Source organism: Nomascus leucogenys, chromosome 12 (assembly GCF_006542625.1).
Source record: "Nomascus leucogenys isolate Asia chromosome 12, Asia_NLE_v1, whole genome shotgun sequence".
NCBI classification, from domain to species: Eukaryota; Metazoa; Chordata; class Mammalia; order Primates; family Hylobatidae; genus Nomascus; species Nomascus leucogenys.
The window spans coordinates 92,253,242-92,274,319 of record NC_044392.1 but is presented as its reverse complement, the minus strand read 5'-3'; the positions used below and the strand labels follow the sequence as shown (position 1 = coordinate 92,274,319).

Below are 21,078 nucleotides of genomic sequence, written 5' to 3'. Positions count from 1 at the left end.
CTTACGAGCGATATTGTCAGTAATTCTCATTTCCTTGGTTTGTGGGCAGACAGATGGATAGGGTTTTGTGTGTGTGTGTGCATGCTCACATTCCACGTGTGCATGACTGTGAGTGCAAGTGTGTGTTTGAGATTAATATACTCATCTTTTTTCCATAGTGCCTACCACAGCTGTGACAATAACTTCTTCAGCTGAGCTGTTCAAAACCACAGTATCAACCACAAGCACTACTTCACAGAAAGGCCCCATGAGCACAACTGTAGCTGGATCACAGGAAGGAAGCAAAGGGACAAAACCACCTCCAGCAGTTTCTACAACCAAAATTCCACCTGTAACAAATATTTTTCCCCTGCCAGAGAGATTCTGTGAAGCATTAGACTCCAAGGGGATAAAGTGGCCTCAGACACAAAGGGGAATGATGGTTGAACGACCATGCCCCAAGGGAACAAGAGGTATTTTCTGTAAACAACCATGCATACATTTTTCAATTTAGTAAGTAGGTTCTATATTACAGTGAAGTGATTTTATTCGAAGAAAGCAATGTTTACAGTAGCTAACTTTATTTTTGTACTTTGGTAATATAACATCTATGGACAAAGTTTTTTAAACTGTAAAAGTCATTTGAGATCAGGCACTATAAATTACCTCTCCCTTTGAGAGACCTAGGTCAAGCCTGCGATTTTTGCCCCAAGACTCTAGTGAGTCTTCCTTACAGCTGCCTTTCTCATTATAAGCATCACTATGGATGAGTCCCAAGAAAATTAAGGGTTTTTGTTTGTTTGCTATAAATATATGGTATTTCTATACTGACTTCATATTTACCATTTATAATCTGCATTATACCCTACTTTTTGTCACTTATTATCAAATACTTGCATTAGAGTTTATTCAAAATTTAACACGCAGAGCAGGATCATCATAGATGATTTCCCGAATGCATGCAGAGAAATGGTTTCAATTTCACTGTTGTTTTCTACATCTGTTGTAGGAACTGCCTCATATCTCTGCATGATTTCCACTGGAACATGGAACCCTAAGGGCCCCGATCTTAGCAACTGTACCTCACACTGGGTGAATCAGCTGGCTCAGAAGGTTGGTTGGAACCTTTTAATATGACACATTGGTGATTTAGGGCATTAACTTGTAATATAAATAATTTAGCTTTGTGTGTTAAAACCAGCTTTATTGCTCTTTGTTCAGTATAAAAGTAAAAAAAATTACGCATAGTTTTGTCTGTAAACTATTTATTGAAAGTTACATATATTTGGGGGTATCCTGTTCTCTATGTTAAGCTTTTTAGTGAGTAGTGCTTGTCAATTTCATTCATATTTAGTTCGGTTTCTTTTGATGTTCATAAGACAAACTGCATTCACCAATTAAATAAAATATCATTAAGTTTACAACTGAGTCCACCGAATGCAAGCAGATGTTTATGTCACACATGATTATGGTAGAACGAGTAAACTACTTTAAAAGGCATTAGTAACTTTAATATTACAGTGTAATGCAATGCCATTTTTTCTCGTCCTTCATCTACCTTTATGAGGAATAAACATCAGATAATAACCCTCAGTATCATGTTGATTACATACTGACTTAAATTCTGGATCATTGGAATAAATAAGACTTTAAAATAACAATTTTAAATGGTTGCAGTGAAATGAGAGAACTGGCTGAAATTTTTGAGAAAGGGTTTCTTTTCCTTTTTATTTCTTTTAAATGCCTGGTTCAGAATTTTGTGTGTTTGTGTGTTGATGATCTAAGAGCCTTGAAACTTCTAAGACGAAGAGAAAGTTATCGGTCTCAATTAGTTGGAGAATTTAACATTCGCAAATTTTTTTCACCACAATAAAGATACTCAAGGAGAACTAGAAGCCATAAACAGAACAAAAAATTTAAATGAGATAATACAAATTGTCGTTTCAGATCAGAAGTGGAGAAAATGCTGCTAGTCTTGCCAATGAACTGGCTAAACATACCAAAGGGCCAGTGTTTGCTGGGGATGTGAGTTCTTCAGTGAGGTTGATGGAGCAGTTGGTGGACATCCTTGATGCACAGCTGCAGGAACTGAAGCCTAGTGAAAAAGATTCAGCTGGACGGAGTTATAACAAGGTGGGGAGAACTCTTCTGTTATTTTGAATTAGACACTTGGTATGGCAGCTCTTGTCTTATAGCAGTTGAGAGCCAAATCTTTGGCCCTGGGACATATACTTAGAAGCAAAATTTCTAATTTGGTTGATTTTTCCGAGGAAGAATTACAGTTGAGAAAAGAGCAATGTGCCCTGCCCTCCCAAAAAAGTGTAAATGATGTTAATTACCTGAGAGAGATCTTAGTTGGTGGCAAACTTTATCCATCTGATTGTGGTCAATACTGTCAGTTTATAATGCATTATCTGCACTTGGAGAGATTATATGTTATACAGTTGATATACTTTGCTAATACATGGAACTCTTATAGTTGCAGCAAAATTTTGACACATATAGGAATATTAGCCACTGAAGTATTTCTTTGAATGGCAGCTTTTGGAAGAAGGACAAGTTGCTGTCTCCAGGAATATATTGTTATCAGTGCCATTAATTTTTCCTGTTATGACAAAAGTTGGATTGCTACTTTTCATCACACTATAAGTGTTTGTATTAGGTTCATAGGAACCCCAAATCTGTGCCTAATGTGGTTCTACCTGGTGAAAAAATTGACTTTTTTTTTTTTTTACTGCAGTATATATTTTGTCTCTTTTTGTCAACATATTTTAGATTAGTATACTTCGTAAAATAGAATAAAAAACTGTAAATAAGCAGGTTTGGTAGTCAGTGCAGACTCAGACTCCAGAGGACTACTGCATATAAACTTCAAGCTCTGGAACACCAGCTTAATTTTTGAGGATTTCTTCTTTCCTCATTTTCAGCAGATAAAAATCTAACCTCTGATTTTCTTTTCTCTTACTTAAAAGCTCCAAAAACGAGAGAAGACATGCAGGGCTTACCTTAAGGTATCTCTCCTGTGCTGTCACCCTGCTTTCTCCCTTCTTCAGCTACCTGCCACGCTTTATCATCTTGCTGCATGATCCAATGTATTTCAGTCTTTGATAATTATATAATGTGCCCCATATCAGCTGTACAAATGTTGGCTTTTCACAGGTATATTACTCTCAGAATAAGCAAATAATTTACTTTTAATGATTTCTGCTGTTTTTCCATTCATCCAAAAGTACACGAATTTTAATGAAACATCCTCTTAATTGGAAAGTAATTATGTAGTCTCTTTGTTTCCTGTTGTTATCTCTGTGGATTAAAAAACAACTTGAGTAAAACAGCTATGATATATTCTCGGCAGTTTATCATATCAAAGACTGTATAGTCATAATGTATGTGCATGAAAAAGTCACTGCTTTCTTATCTTTGTGGTATACTCTTAAATAAAATAGGCTTTATTCTGAAATTTTTAGGAGTCATTTCTGGAATCAGGTCAATATGGGGATGGGTTACTAAAAATGAAATATAAATAATTAGACTGTGATATCTGTATATGTTACATACTGTTTTTTATCAAGCTAATAGGAAGAGAAAGCCACTGTTGAGCTCAGAATCCCTGTCCATTCCAGCCGGGTTTTCTCCCTGGTAGATCCAACTAATAGGAAACATGCTGAGGCTAACAGTGGAATTAAGCCATACTGGTTCTGTGTGATAGATCAAAATAATAATACCAAATTGTATTTTGTTTTGTTCTGTGAATTTTAGAAGTTCCTTTTGGGGAGATAGTTACTTTCTAACCTTACTTTTCAGGGGACCATAACCGTGGTAAATCAAACCTTGAAGAACGAATCCATATATTGTGACAAGAAAACAAAAGAACTTTTGTAGTTTCTTAGACTAGAGAGTATTAAAAAGGCATGACTTCACTAATTTTGGTTGGCAAGGTCTAGAAAAAAATGACGTCTCACTCGTTAGTATTGGACATTGTTGAACTTGAGAACTTTACAAGAAAAGGTAGTAGGAAAGTCTGTTTTTAGGTAATAACGGTCTGAAAGTCCCCTTTTAGCCTATTTAATAGGGGCGGAGAAATAACTGCTGAAATCTATAGAATTTTTTTAAACTTCAGTGTTCAGTTCACCTTTAAGGTATTAATGTATGAAATGTAATAATTGGTATGTTGCCCAGGACATACATCTCAGTTGGAAAAGAATAGCTTTTTTTTTTTTCCTTTGGCAGAAAGAGACTACTTCGGGAATATTCTTAGGCTAATGATCATTTTGATCGCACTAGACAAGTACAAATAGTAATAAATAAGGAGTGTTTCAAATTAATGAAAGCATGCCATTGGCAAGTTATGTGTATATGGAGTAAATTTCAGCATGACCTTAATTTCTGACCAGTGTCATTTTCAGTATGTCTCAAATGAGCTTCTCTGTTCAGATAAGACTAATAAAACTCTTTAAATTACAAATCAGAAGCTGACTTACACTATGCAAATGAAGCAAGTTCCCACTTTGTGACAGAGGATTCATTTGTAACTTAGATTAGAGAGAGGCTCCAGTCTGTATTTCTTGGGGACTAATGAATCTGGCCTCTGCAGACCAATTTCTGTTCCACTCTAGTTAATGGCTGCAGCAGTATCAGTGTGAGCATTTCGACTATTCTATCTCCCATTACAGGGAGAAAAAAAGCCTTTAACGCCACTTGGAAGTATCTTCCACCTGCCAGGAAGGTCGTGGTGGCTCACACGGCAGACAGAACGAGGATATTAAGATGGATTAAGCTAATTAATCTTACTCTGACAGTAGCTTCAAACAACTTCCCCCCCGTTCATACAGTACCTCACGCTAGCAATTTTTATTGTTGTTCTCTTTGTACAATGTGTGTTCTTTTTCTTCAGTAATTATCAGTAGATCAGAACGATGTGTTTATGGGCATAATGACACATTATGACTGGGTGAATGGAATAGAGTAAATAAACTTAGTGATTTCACCTTTCCAAAGCATAGTCAGTGCGTAGCTACAGAATGTACTAGTGTAAGATCCTGCCTTCAGTTGATTAACTGAGTTATATTTTATTTAATGTTATTTTGTGTAGCAATAAATTAAACCTACATATGTGAATATTTACAGCTTGGGTGTTTATGAAGACTTGATTCTACTTTCCTGTTTTCTTTAACTTATCAGTAGAGGCTTTAATTTTGATTCCTTTCTTTATCCCTTTAAAAGCAGATCATTGTTGATGAATTAAAGTATATGCTCAAGTGTTTTTTAGCTGGACAGAGAATTGGAAGAGTGAAAATGTTCACAGATAAATTACGAACTTTAATGCCACCTTGTTTTTTTTATTTCAAATGATTATAAGTAGACAGTGTCTATAAGGAATAAATTTGGTTACTATTTTAGTTGAGATTCCAAAAAAAATAGTTTAATTTTCAAGCATACATATTAATCTACTCCAAAGACATTAGTATTTTGGGTTTAGAATATTCAAGTTTTGAGATTATAAATAGGATGACTTTAGTAGTTTTGACTCTACCTGTAAGAGTAATGTCTCAGATTAAAAGCTGACACAGGTGGTTGTCAACTGTCAACAATCGAGGTGTGATTAAATAAATAGAAAGAATCCACCTTTCTGTACTTACTCTTTGTAATCAAATAGCAGTCTGTTAATCTTCAGTCAGTCTTGTTTTAAAATGGTCCAGGTATATTTTAAAATGGACCAGATATATGTTGTCCAGGTGTGCTTCCATCTTGAAGTAAGAGTAAATCATCATGACAGATAAATATTACAATTGTTACTCATCAGCGACTGAAACTCGCTTTGGTTCTAAAAGCAGCCAAAACTAATGATAGTTTTCTAATGGATACAGGCAATTGTTGACACAGTGGACAACCTTCTGAGACCTGAAGCTTTGGAATCATGGAAACATATGAATTCTTCTGAACAAGCACATACTGCAACAATGTTACTCGATACATTGGAAGAAGGAGCTTTTGTCCTAGCTGACAATCTTTTAGAACCAACAAGGGTCTCAATGCCCACAGAAAATATTGGTAAGTGAATCTACTGTCAAGTTTAATTTTGATTTAGAATATTCGTATATAAGAGGGTGATGTTTCCATTCTGTATCTATTATTTCCCAGTGCTGTACTTCTTTTTTGTCAAATTATTTTTGTCTGTTCCCAAGAGAAATTATTGACCACACTTACTAAAATTAATGCAAAAGCCAAACTCTATCCTGTGTTTTACAAGTTGGTTTTGTGTGTGTGTGTGTGTGTTTTTCCAATTGAAAAACCATTAACAAAAAAGTGTAAGAGTGCCTAAATACCAGAATGTAGATTTTTTAAGTAATGAAAGTACTTGCTATGAAACTGTGGCAAATGCTTAACCGTTTTATATAATATGTTCCTAATGAATTTATTTTATGGAATGCATTCTCTCAGTCAGATATTTTAGCACACAGAACTTGAGTCAGATGTTTATATTAAACATAACTGCCTTCAGGTGAAAATGTGGTCAGTGAATTACATCTCCCACAATGCAGAACATCCATGCTTCATAGATTGCAGAATAGCTACAGATAGTGTTGAAGCATAATTTAGAATTCAAATGCTACCACTGAGAGGTAGGAGTTCACTTGTGAAAAATATTTGAAAGAAATACAGTAAAATTTTATTAATTTAGGTTTGAACAATTTAGAATTGTTAATTATTCAGTGAGGTTGAATTCAGATGAAGTTAACAGTATACCTTAGTTAGTGAAGTAAAAAGCTTCCCAAGCATACATGTGGAAGAACTCAAAAGGGACACAGACTACTCTTCTACCAGAAGCAGTGCTAACTTCATTAGGGCAGCAGATACTGAATGAAGACTTAACTATCTGGGATGCCATATGTTAATGCCTAATTATGCCTTATTGTGCCTGCCTAAGTCATGAGACTTTATATTAAAAAGGCAGATCAAAGGGGTATATGGAAGAAATGGACATAAATCAAATTAGCACCTATATTTGAATTCATAACCTTAAATTTATATTTTATATAAGTGAATTTTTAAAAAGAAATGAAATATTTTAAAAATAATTTGTTTTTATTTACTTTGAGGTTTGGGAATGAAAAATCAGTAATTACCGAAGTGGCATATTATGACCTCAATTTCTAAATATTCTGAAAATTATTTTAAAAAAAACACTAAAATTCCCTTCTTATACCTCTTCAATTGTGTAAGAAAATTTCATGGGCCGGATTCACATCTATGCCCCCATCAGCCTTACATATATAGAACACACTGTAGTTATAGGTCCAAGATATTTTTATCCCAGTTTGAGATATATTCTGAACAATTAAATGTCCAGGAATACATTTTTTCTAGTACCTGTGTTTTTCAGAGTTCTAAAGGATAATTTTTCGCTGGGCACAGTGGTTCATGCCTATAATCCCAGCACTTTGGGAGGCCGAGGCAGGCACATTGCTTGAGCTCAGGAGTTCAAGGCCAGCCTGTGCAACATGGTGAAACCCCATCTTTACAAAAAATACACCAAGAAAAAAAAATAGCTGGACATGGTGGCACATGCCTGTAGTCCCCAGCTACTTGGGAGGCTGAGGTGGGAGGATCACCTGAGCCCAGGGAGGGAGAGGTTGCAGTCAGCTGAGATCATGCCACTGCACTCCATCCTGGATGATAGAGTGAGACCCCATCTCAAAAAATAAATAAAATTTAATTAAATGAAACTAAAGGATTATTTTTCATATTGATCTTTTTTCATTTTTAATTAAAAAACACTATGGAGAGACTGGCATCTCTAAAATAATGCTTGGTATTTACTAGTCTAAATGCTGATTACCCAAGAATTATCAATGTGAAAGTCATTTTACAGCTGGGCGTGGTAGCTCATGCCTGCAATCACAGCACTTTGGGAGGCCGAGGCGGGCGGATCGCCTGAGGTCAGGAGTTCAAGACTAGCCTGGCCAACATGGTGAAAACTCGTCTGTACTAAAAATACAAAAAAAATGGGAGGCCGAGGCGGGCGGATCACCTGAGGTCAGGAGTTCCCAGCCTGCCCAACATAGCCAAACCCAGTCTCTACTAAACGTACAAAAAGTTAGCCAGGCATGGTGGGGGGCTGCCTGTAATCCCAGCTACTCGGGAGGCTGAGGCAGGAGAATCCCTTGAACCTGGGAGACAGAGCTTGCAGTGAGCCATGATCACGCCATCGCACTCCAGCCTGGGCGACAAGAGCAAGACTTCGTCTAAAAAAAAAAAAGTCATTTTACATATTCTAATAATAGTTGTGTCTTTTTTATTTCCAAGGTATAAACAATTTTGGGGGTGGGGAGAAGGGCCCTGATTTACTGTGAGGGAAACATTCACCTTTTTCCTAGGACTTGTCTTGTTCTCTTTTCAGACATGAGGACTAAAATAGCCTATTATCTCTGTATGTTCCCACTCCCTTGAGGACATGGCTATAATGTCTTAGGTTATTAAAACAATTTGATTTTCCTCCTTAGTGATTTCTTCTTAAATTCTTGGTTTAACTTCATAGCATGATTTACCCTTATAATACATGACTCCATAAAATGATATAATTTTGTCTATTATAATTATATCTAATTGTGCATTTAAAAACTTGGAGGTATAATTTAAAATATGCAATAAGAGCACCTGTTTTAAGTACAATTTTATTAATTTAGTGTATTAAATATACACTGTTTTAAGTGTCTAGTTTGATGGAGTATGGCAATTGTACACCCTTATAATCATCAGCATGGTGATATTTCTGTGTCCTCAGATGGGCCCTTCATGCTCCTTTGCAGTCATTCTCCTCTGACCCTAGCTCTAAAAACATCAGAAACCACTGATGTGCTTTCTGTCCATGTAGATTAGTTTTGCTTTTTCTAGATCTTCAGTTGAATGGAATCGTACAGTATGTAGTACTCCTTTTGATCTTGTTGCTTTTATGCAGAGGAATATTTTTTGAGATTTATCCATATACATGGGAGTGTCCATAGTTTAATCCTTTTTATTGCTGAGTATTATCCATTGTGAGGATATACCACAATTTGTATATCTACTCACTTAGACATTTGAATTTTTTTCCACTTTTTGGCTGCCATTTTTGGTTGCCATTTTTCCAAGTGGTTGTACCATATGAAACTTGAACTGCAGCACATGAGAGTTCCAGTTGCTCCACATCCTCACCAATATTTAGGATTGGCAGTCATTTTATTTTTAGTGGTTCTTGGAGGCATCTCATTGTAGATTTATCTTGCATTTCTGTGATTGCTAAGTAACATTTTGCTGATAACCTCTTTTCATGTGTTTATTGTCCTTTCAAATATACTTTTATGAAGTGTTTGTTCATATCTTTTGCCCATTTTTAATTGGGTTGTTTGTCTCATTAAATGAATTCTAAAGATTCTTTTTATATTCTTGTTGTAAGCCTTTTTGTCAGAAATATGCATTCTGAATATTTTCCCTCTAGTATGTGACTTTATTTTCTTTATATCTTGGGAAGAGCAGAAGTTTTTAATTTTGATTTTAAAAATTCCCCTTACTGAGCTTTAGCAGCATCTGGCTAATCCTGTTCCACTTACTCCTCTCACTCTTGTAATATTTTAAAGCAAATTGTAAAATCCTGTCATGATTACTGTAAGAAACTTCATATGGATATATCCCATACTCTTTAAAAAACCACAATACCATTATCACACTTTAAAAAAATAACAAAACGTTTCAAAAGATAACAAAGCGTGTTCACATTTTCATAAATTTATTAATAGTTGGTTGAAACCAGGATACAAGTCCAAGTAATAAATCTGATAGATATATCAGTTGAGTTTTTTTTGTTTGTTTGTTTGTTTTTTTGAGACTGAGTTCCACTTTTGTTGCCCAGGCTGGAGTGCAATGGTGTGATCTTGGCTCATTGCAGCCTCCGCCTCCTGGGTTCAAGTGATTCTCCTGCTTCAGCCTCCCGAGTAACTGGGATTACATATGCTCACCACCATGCCTGGCTAATTTTGTATTTTTAGTTGAGATGGGATTTCACCATGGTGGTCAGGCTGGTCTTGCACTCCTGACCTAAGGTGATCCACCTGCCTTGGCCTCTGAAAGCGCTGGGATTACAGGCATGAACCACCACGCCTGGCCAAGTATTTTTTCATTAAATGTTATTTTTCCTTGCATACTAAAAAAAGATATTTTTTAAACATTTTTTGTTTTTCTTGAGGAAGTCAGGTGGGTAATTTGTCTTGTAGACTTTGTTACATTCTTGGTTTGGCTTATTTCATCCACAGTGCATTGTTTAACTCTACCTGGTATACTGATGGTTAGATTTAAAGGCATGATCATGCTAGGTTTAACTTTTTGTTTTTTTAATTTAACAAGAACTTTCTGTTGCATCATATCAACAAGCACATAATCTTTGGTTTTATTTCCTTGTGATTTTCAGATTGGTTCCGTGGTTTAGATGTTATCAGCCTGATCCGTCCATTGTAAAATTCCCTTTTATTTATTGTCTTTTTTTTTTCTTTTTTCTTTTTTTGAGCCAGAATCTTCCTCTGTTGCCCAGGCTGGAGTGCAGTGGCATGATCTCGGCTCACTGCAACCTCCGCCTCCCAGGTTTGAGTGATTCTCCTACCTCGGCCTCCCGAGTAGCTGAGATTACAGGTGCCTGCCATGATGCCCTGCTAATTTTTGTATTTTTAGTAGAGACAGAGTTTCACTATGATGGCCAGGCTGGTCTTGAATTCCTGATTAGGTGATCCACCCACCTCAGCCTCCCAAAGTGCTGGGATTAAAGGTGTGAGCCGCTGCCCCTGGCCTTATTTATTGTTTTAATGAGCTGAGTGGCCAGCATGATTTTTATCATCACTTTAGACTTAGTTAGATTGTGGAAACAAAAACCGAAAAGTCACAGCTGCTTACAACAACAGAGGTTTACTATTCTTTCCTGCTGCATAATTGTTGAGGCTGGGCTTCAGCTCTGCTTCCTGTCATCTTCAGTTCTGCTCCGTGTTTTTATTCTGGGACCCAGGCTGATGCCAGCTCCTGCCCATAAAGGTGCAAGTCTCCTGGCAGAAGTCATAGTTCTTCCTCTTTCCTCTCATTACAGCCACTACTTGCTGAGGAATTTGCAAAATAATAAGATAAATATATTAAAATTCTGTCTACAGTGTTGGCTGAGTGAGGTTCTGAATGGCTCTCCAATGAACCAAGTGTATTCACGTTCAGAAAATCTATTGAATAAGGCATATATTATTTCAAGCATACAGAAAGTACAGAGGATAGCATAACATCTGTGTACCAGTTAGTCAGCTGAGCCACATACTGGTATTTTACCATATTTGCTTCAGATTTTTTTGGAAAAAGAAAATCACAGATAGTGTGGAAGTTCCCAGGATTGCCTCCTTCCTGATCATATCATGAAGGAGGTAGCTGTCATCTTTATTATTTAGCATTAATAAGCTTAAAAAATTTGCTTCGTAAGTATGTACACTGAATACTTTTCAGATTTTTAACATTAATTTCACACTGTAAATGTATAATTTTTTTTTTTTTTTTTTTTTTTGAGACGGAGTTTTGCTCTTGTCATCCAGGCTGGAGTGCAATGGCACTGTCTCGGCTCACTGCAACCTCCGCCTCCTGGGTTCAAGAGATTCACCTGCCTCAGCCTCCGGAATAGCTGAGACTACAGGCATGCATCATTATGCCCGGCTAATTTTTTTGTATTTTTAGTAGAGATGGGGCTTCACCATTTTGGCCAGGCAAGTCTCGAATTCCTGACCTCAGATGATCTGCCTGCCTCAGCCTCCCAAAGTGCTGGGATTACAGGCATGAGCCACTGCACATGGCCATAATTGTATAATTTTCCCTTAGCATTTTATTTGTTACATTTATATATGCTGACATGTGTATCTGTAGTTCATTTGATCTGTTTCTAAGAATGTACCAGAATTAACTGCTGATAGACATTTTAATGGCTTCTGCTTTTTTCCTGACAGAAGGAAAACTGTAATGAAAGTTTCTGTATGTCTTCTTGCTCCAATGTGTGCCTTTCTAGACATACATACACACATACACAACCCCTAGAAATAGAATTTTTGAGTGGTAGAGCATACCCACCTTCAGCTTTACTAAATACTGCCAAATTGCTCTCTACCTTCTTTTACCAATTTAGTTTTTCACTGGTAATACCATTACTAGTTTTGCAGACACTTTATTATTGACATAACTTTTGTTGATCTAATGAGGTTGAATTGGTTACGTTATTGTTTTAATTTACAATTTCCGTGATTGCTTCATGTTGATTTTTTTTAACAGATTTATTACCTATGTTAGTTTTCTCTCCTATGAATTTGTTGTTTACAACTTTCTCCTGTTTGATTTTTTTCTTTATACTTCTATGTATACTGGACACTAATCCTGTAAAGATTATGTAGTTTACAGGTATTTATTCTGTCTGGGCTTTACCTTATTATCTTTTTAAAAGGAATCTGTTGTTTTACATAATGAGTCAGATTTACCAATCTATTCTTTCAGGGTTGGTACTCTTGGTATCTTGTTTAAGAAATATTTTCCTTTTGGCTTTCTACTTAGGAAAATTTTCTCTCCATTGAGTTTATAAGGATCTTATACTTCCCTTGTAAATGATAAACCTCTCCCTTTTTACAGTTATGTCTTTAATCTACCTGAAATTTATTTTTAATTATATTATATGAGAGAGGCAGCTAATTTGATTTTTCCCCATATGAATAACCAGTTCCTTGTGTACGTTTAGTGCGTAATCCATTTCTCTCCCTAATGATTTGTAATGATGTCTTACATGTTAGCAGTGTCTATTATTTGCTGCTTTGGTTTTTTCAGTAATATTAATACCTGTTGAGTCTTTCGAGGAGCTGCTTTGGCTGCTTTTTGGCATGTCTCTTCTATATGAATTTTTAAATCAATCAAGTTCCAGACACAAAAATCTTGTTGGAATTTTGATTCGAACTGGACTGAGTTTGTCGATTGATTTTGAAAGAGATGCCAGATTGAACTGTTGCATTCTCCCAAATAACAGCATTATGTAATTCTTCATTTTTTTTACGTCTTCTTATAAAGTTACATATTTTTCTTATTTTTAGTGTCTTGCACTTTTTAAAAATCAGATTTGTTCCTAGATAATTTATTCTTCTTGTTTTTATTATAAATAATATCACTTTTAAAATTACATATTCTAATTGTTTATTGTTTGGTGTATAGAAACACGATTGATGTTGCTCATAGCAGCCTTGCTAAATTCTTAGTATTTCTGATAGTTTATCATTAGAGTCCCTCGTGACTACTAGGTAGTTAATTGTGTTTACTGTGAATAATACTTGTTTTTTTCCTTTATATCTTTTATTTGCTTTTCTTGAATTACTGCATTAAGCTAGGTCCTCTAGTACAATGCTAAATAAAACCTGTGATAGAGATCATTTTGACTTTAAATGGAATGCTTCTAGAGTTTTTCACTATTGTTTGCTATGTACGTTTTGGATACATAAAGGTTTAGCCTTTATCTGATAAGAAAACTTCTATCTGGTCAAGGAATTTTTCTTTAATTCGTATTTTTTTGTAAAGATTTTTTTTTACATTAAGTGGATGTTGGAATTTATTTCTGTGAATACTTTTTACATTTTTCTCTATTTGATGAATTATATGAATACATTTTCTAATGTATTAATTTCTATATGCTTTTTTAACTTAATTTAGTAATAAATTTAATTTGTCCAGGATATTATAAAATGTGTGTATATTTTATTAAAGATTTTTTGCATCATTTTAATGACTGAAAGTATCCCGTAATTTTTTGTGAAATGAGTTAGGGATACATCTTTTTCTATTTTCTGAAACAGAAAATAGAAATCTTATTTAAAATTCAGTATATATTTATCAGTTGAGTTTTTTAATGGTCATAAACTATTAGGGTTTTTAATTTCTTTTAGTCAGTTTTATTTTTCTAGGAAAGTTTCTATTGTCTTTTAAAAATTTATTGATATAAATTTATCTATTGTTACAAAGTTCATTATTGCATTTTCTTACGGAAATATCTTAAGTAGCTTGAAATACCTACTGAGAGCTGTAGTCATGATCTTACTACTTTTAACAATTTACAGTTTTTTCTTTACTGTGAACATTATTTTTTAAACTCTAATAAGCAAATTTCTGTTTAATGAAATTAAAGTTTGATAAGTAAGTATTTGTTTAATGCAATTAACTCTTTGTACATGTATATCTATATTTGGGATGATTCATGAAAACTCAGAGGATTTTCTTCTTTCATCGTTTCTTGTTTTTAAGATATGATAGCTTCTTCAATGTGAGGAAGAATCAGTTACTTTCATCAAACTTCTTTCCCTCTTTGCTCCCTGCCCCTCACACAGAGTCTGAGAACAGTTCATCCATCTATCCACCTGCTTTATCTTTCCAAACATATATCAGTAAAATAAGTGTATCAACCAGTTTCTGTGGCTGATAGAATTTTAGCAGTTACATGATGCTCATTATAAATTTGTATTTCAGGGTTTGACATGTGGTTTAATTGCTTATAAAAATTTATGAATGTTATTATATTTACACCTACATGTAGATGTATTTTACAAAACAAAGTTGCAGAAGATTAAAAAAATTAGTATCCAAGAATTACCGTACAATGGTATGAGATGATTTTTGTAAAAATAAAAAGGGGATTGTAGGTGAATAGCTGATAGGTGATGGAGACATTAGAGACATTAAAGAGAGTGACATTCAGAAAAAAAATGTGGACTGTGTTTTTTGAACATTTTTAAAGAATACGTATTATTTTTAAAATTTAAATATCATAAATTAATGAATTTTTCATATAATTCCTTAGATTTCATCAATAAAATATAAATATTATAATTATTAATATAAGATAGTTAACTCCTGTAAAAGCAATGTACTTTTCCATTCCTTTTAAAATCTAAATGAATGTTGATGTAAAATAATTACAATCTGTATTGTGATTCCCAGTAGACAGTAAACATTTATATTGTTAGTGGTTACTATTAACTATATTTTTGAAATGAAGTTAGCATTGGCATGTTGATCAGGTAGATGTTCTCAGTGTTTTGTATTGACTTGTTTTCCTTAAGTGTTTTTCAATTTTGATACTTGGTTTGAATTTGTGAAATTTGGTTTAGATTGCAGTGGTTGTCACACTTTTGCTGTAAAGGTCCAGATAGTATATATTTTAGGCTTTGCAAGCCATGGTGGTCTCTCTTGCAAATATTTAACTGGCATTGTAGCACTAAAGAAGCCATAGGCAATATACAAATGAATAAGCATGATTGTGTTCCAATAAAACTTTATTTACAAAAGCAAATGTCATGCCAGGCTTGGCCTGCAGGTTCTATTTTGCCCAATTTGAGTGTGTAAAGATTGATGGTTACTAGTGAGAATTAATGGGAAGTTTTAACATAATGATATTTTCATCATAAATATATTCTTCTGGGCTATTTTTAGAAATTAGAGAAAAAAATGTATTACTGCAAACTTGACCTGTGTAATTTTTCTTATTAAAGTGGATCATATTAGATGCCATAAAGACATTCAAATTTGTACTTCATATTAGTTTTACCACTGCCAAGTAATGGTCATTGAAAAGTTACTTAACATAAAAAGCCAAAAAATATCAGTTTGAAATATTTTTTTTTAGCTTCATGATTTAAATATAAAACCTTGAAAGTTATTAGGTAGTATTAATTCATACACTATTTATACTTATAGGCTAACAGATTGGTATTAGTTCATGACAAAAGAGATAAAAATATGAAGGTGTTAGAATGACAATGTAAAATTTTTTTGAGAAGTGAATATTTAAGACTTAAATCATTTGGAGTAATTTGGTTTTTTGTTCATGATTTTTGTTGAAACCTAACAGTAAAATTTTTTAAGTAGCCAAAAGAAAACAGTAGTTTCCATACAGTTATCATTTGCCTCCTTAGTTAACTCTAAAGAATCCTTTTATGCCCACCTCCTTTATCTTTTCCCTCATCCAGTCCTGGAAGTTGCCGTACTCAGTACAGAAGGACAAATCCAGGACTTTAAATTTCCTCTGGGCATCAAAGGAGCAGGCAGCTCAATCCAGCTCTCTGCAAATACCGTCAAACAGAACAGCAGGAACGGTAAGATGGAAGTCTTTTAAAAATTGACAGTTTTTGTTGTTATTCAAAAGCCTATTAAGTCTAAAATGTATTTGACTCCTTATATAACAAAAAAAATGGCTTACCATTTAAAAGCAGATTTAAAACAATGCCTTAGGACTTTATCATTTTATTCTTATTTTATCTTAGTTTATTAACAAGCATGTTTTTTGTACATCATGTGACTATTTTTACCTTCCTAGGGCTTGCAAAGTTGGTGTTCATCATTTACCGGAGCCTGGGACAGTTCCTTAGTACAGAAAATGCAACCATTAAACTGGGTGCTGACTTTATTGGTCGTAATAGCACCATTGCAGTGAATTCTCACGTCATTTCAGTTTCAATCAATAAAGAGTCCAGCCGAGTATACCTGACTGATCCTGTGCTTTTTACCCTGCCACACATTGATGTAAGTTAATGTATGCTAATGAAGTAATGGAAGGTTATAAAAGCAGAAAGAAAGGAAAGCAAAACTGAGGTGCTGGGGATGGGGAGAGAACTGGGGAGATGGGAGGGAGGAAAGACAAGACCTTTCCATTTGAATTTTAAATGTTGGACTAGGTCAGAGACACAAGTTTATTTAAGTCTGTGAACATAAAATTAAATGAGCTTGGTTCAGTGATTATTAGAACTTAAGTGTATTCTTAATGAAAGCTAATTCAGTAATCAACAAGAAAATGTAAATGACTCTAATTTGTTTTCAAATGAAAATTAACCCTTACCTTACTTAGCAGCAGGATAGCTGAGTATTAACTCTTAGGACTCTGCCTTTCTGTGTGGCAGAATTTTTTTCATTAGTTTACTGATCACATTTGACACAACTGTTACCAAGTATTGTGTTTAAAAAAACAATTGAGGAGATGTGATTCCTCTGCTGTGCCTTAGAATGCGAGTTGATACTTATGTAACTACACTGTATTGGAAGATTGTCTGCAGAATGTTTGGCTGTTGTGATAAGTAGAGTGAATAAATGCCCACAGATAAAAAAGTGGATCTCCAAATAGGCAAAGAAAAATAAATTTGTGTGGTTACAGTACTTATATCTGCTATAGTTGATTGACTCTTTTTTTTGTTTGTTTTGTTTTGTTTTTGAGACGGAGTCTCGCCCTGTCACCCAGGCTGGAGTGCAGTGGCGCAATCTCGGCTCACTGTCAGTTCCACCTCCCAGGTTCACGCCATTCTCCTGCCTCACCCTCCTGAGTAGCTGGGACTACAGGCGTCCTCCATCATGCCCGGCTAATTTTTTGTATTTTTAGTAGAGACAGGGTTTCACTGTGTTAGCCAGGATGGTCTCGTTCTCCTGACCTTGTGATCTGCCCACCTTGGCCTCCCAAAGTGCTGGGATTACAGGCATGAGCCACCGTGCCTGGCCTATTGGATTGACTCTTAAGAGCTTTTAGGTACTAACAATATGATTTACATTGTTGCTAGTGTATCTCTTAGAACTAACCAAAAATGGGCCCAAAATAGAACATGGATTTTTAAAACATTTGGTCCATATAGAATTTTCTCAGAACAAATTTATGGCTCTAATTTTATCAGAAAGGAAAAAAAAAATGATTCTAATGTACCATCGATTGTAAAATCATAAAATGGAAATTGTAATTGTGTAAAATGGGTCTTGGTAATTTAGAGTACACTTTAGAGTGTTTCGGACTATAAAGCCCCTTTTAAGCTAGATACCTGCCTTGTATAACATAGGCCACAATTTTGCTGATGAAAAACTTTATAGTCTGAAACATGCAAAGTTTAATCTAAATTACCTTTTACACATATTAAACAATTGCTGTTGCCATCTTAGAGTATAAAATCCTAATTTTATCTTGTCATTTTATTTCCCAGCCTGACAATTATTTCAATGCAAACTGCTCCTTCTGGAACTACTCAGAGAGAACTATGATGGGATATTGGTCTACCCAGGGCTGCAAGCTGGTTGACACTAATAAAACTCGAACAACGTGTGCATGCAGCCACCTAACCAATTTTGCAATCCTCATGGCCCACAGGGAAATTGCAGTAAGTATTTGCACTTCTAATTAGTAGCAGAGAAAAACCTCAGAGATTCAAAACAGCTTGTATAATAGTCCCATTCTTTGGGTGCTTTTCGTAACTAAAAAGCAAACAAAGTAATGTTGATTTCTAATTGTTTCTACACTGTCCGTAAATTTTAAGAAGTCTTGGCACTGTTATTGTTACTTCTCAAAATCATATGTTATGACTTTATAGACTTGTAAGTTTTCCTCCTTGGGGCAGGAGCTTGGTAGAGACAACAGAAGATTTAAATAATGAGCAGCAATAGGTCATACAAAAGAGACAGAAGACTCTCGAGTTTAACATGCCCTTCCCATCTTGAATGTTTGAATCTAATTTTACAACATTTGCTTTAAGTTTCCTAACCACTTTGCACATTGTGCAAAGCTGCATCTTTTGAAAAGTCAAACTGGCTTCTGGAATATGTCTCAGTATTCTTTCTTGTGATTAAGACAATGACAGCCAGAAGACAGAAATATTTTAAGAAGTGTAGGATTTCGGTCTCAGATCTGTTGTATGTGTCAACTCTCAATATGTAAGCATACAAAACCCCAAGGAGAAAATAAAAACTTAAAACTTGGCTTATGTGTTAGCTTGGAAAAATCATTAAAATATCAGTTGTTTTTAATCACGAATAAGTATTCTTTATTCTATCATGTAACTAGTTTCCATGTGTTTATGTAGTTAATTCAGTCATACTTTGAAATCATTAGGCTCTTTTATTGTTTTCTAGGTAAAATCTTCCTGTCTCACAGATCATTTTTTAAGTATAAAAGACAATAATATTGAATGCTCAATATGATCAAAATTTATTTTTGGTATTGAACCTTTTTTGAACACATATGAATAGTATTCTTCAGAGTTCAGTAGTAAAAGATGAGCTGTACATGTGAAAGCTGTCTTTCTTCTAGTTGATGTAATGCAGGAATGCTAATGTTCCTCACATCTTTTTATTTTCAGTATAAAGATGGCGTTCATGAATTACTTCTTACAGTCATCACCTGGGTGGGAATTGTCATTTCCCTTGTTTGCCTGGCTATCTGCATCTTCACCTTCTGCTTTTTCCGTGGCCTACAGAGCGACCGAAATACTATTCACAAGAACCTTTGTATCAATCTTTTCATTGCTGAATTTATTTTCCTAATAGGCATTGATAAGACAAAATATGCGGTAAGCACCAGTTGAGTTAATTGACCTTAGATCTCTGAAAATTATTTTAGTAGGTGTGAGGTGACATATGATACTGACATTAATGTTTGACCTTGTAACTTGATACAATTGATACGGCAATATTGAAAGACAATTTGTAGTAAATTAAAAGACTGTCCAATTATTAATATTATGAATTAATTCATTTTGTATATTAAGATGCAGTCGAATTTTTCTGTGTTTTTATTAAGACATAATTTTAATAGAAGAATGCTGGGGATACAGAAATATAAAGATCCTATTTTAAAAATTCTTATTTTGTTTACATAGTCATTCTGACCAATGATCCTTTCTTTGTATTCAGAACAATTTATTCATCATCATGAGGTCTTAATATCAGAAACAGAACTTAATTAGTTAATGCTTCACCCTATATTCATCTGCACTTGGATAATTTAAGAATGCTCCAGATATGACAGGAAAATAATCTTAGGTAATTAGAGCTAGGATTTTGTCATTAAAGCAAAATTTTAAAATTCCATTATAGAAAAAAATAAAAATAATATATTTGCAAACAATACTTTTAAAGACTTGTGAAGCAAATCATCTACAAGTGGAATATTCAGATTTCATAACAGATAATTCACAAACAGAAATTATGAAGTTTTCTTATTTGATATTTAATTTCACTAAAAAATGTTCTAGATTAATACTCTACCTTGATGAAACCTAGCACACTTGGCATTATACTCTGTGAACATGATAATCAGAGTATAATGAACAAATTCGGATTTGTTCTGAATTTGTTCAGAATTTGTTCAGAATATAATGAACAAATTCAGATTTGGCAGGGTTTTTAGCTTGTTTCCACTTACGAAAAGAGTATTTTGAGGAAGCATTAGTTTACTCTGCATAATGTATTTTTGAAATAATAGTGATTTCTCTTAGTGAGTATTTTATAATTTTGGAGTGGGCTATTTTTATTCATGAGTTTTCTTTTTGTGTTTTTTGTTCTTTTCCCCTGTAGATTGCATGCCCAATATTTGCAGGACTTCTACACTTTTTCTTTTTGGCAGCTTTTGCTTGGATGTGCCTAGAAGGTGTGCAGCTCTATCTAATGTTAGTTGAAGTTTTTGAAAGTGAATATTCAAGGAAAAAATATTACTATGTTGCTGGTTACTTGTTTCCTGCCACAGTTGTTGGAGTTTCAGCTGCTATTGACTATAAGAGCTATGGAACAGAAAAAGCGTAAGTAATTGCAAGCGACCTGAGTGTTTTTCAAGTGAATAATGTTTTAAAGCCTGTTAGCTGTCAGTGAGGGTCCCTGACAGATTAAAATAGCATCTGAAAGCTTTATTGGTAAGAGAATGGGCATACCGTGCACAAATTACAATCAAGTCTTTTGTAATTTTCTGGGTTCAGAGGATTTGTACTCTGGCAAGGCAGATTCTAAATTATGGACTTTCTTTTTAACACAAAAGATTGACCTGAAACAAATTGAAAAAGTAAATAACTTTTTGGCCTTAGAGAGATACTAAGTAAAAATTCTTCTGAACTTAAAGCATCTGACAGGTTTAACTACTCAGTGTTAAGCTAATGCTTCATTAGCTCTCTTTGTGCAGCCGACCCTCTATAGCTAACTCTCATTCTGAATTGTGACAGTAGCACATTCCATCCAATATGTTTTACTTTGATAATATTTTATCAGGCAGTTTGAAAGGATTAAAATAAGTCACTG

The 21,078-nt window shown here is 34.4% G+C and overlaps 1 protein-coding gene across 1 annotated transcript in view; it reads left to right on the top strand.

The window, feature by feature from the left end:
• The window catches only part of ADGRL2 (adhesion G protein-coupled receptor L2), a 693,508-nt gene that overhangs the window by 650,739 nt on the left and 21,691 nt on the right, over positions 1-21,078 (top strand). Inside the window, exons 12-21 of the mRNA XM_030825138.1 lie at positions 159-452; positions 989-1,092; positions 1,927-2,112; positions 2,952-2,990; positions 5,847-6,030; positions 16,017-16,142; positions 16,364-16,569; positions 18,003-18,176; positions 19,152-19,361; positions 20,368-20,588. Of these exons, the coding sequence (XP_030680998.1) occupies positions 159-452; positions 989-1,092; positions 1,927-2,112; positions 2,952-2,990; positions 5,847-6,030; positions 16,017-16,142; positions 16,364-16,569; positions 18,003-18,176; positions 19,152-19,361; positions 20,368-20,588 (1,744 nt within the window). The remainder of the gene's footprint in view (positions 1-158; positions 453-988; positions 1,093-1,926; positions 2,113-2,951; positions 2,991-5,846; positions 6,031-16,016; positions 16,143-16,363; positions 16,570-18,002; positions 18,177-19,151; positions 19,362-20,367; positions 20,589-21,078) is intronic.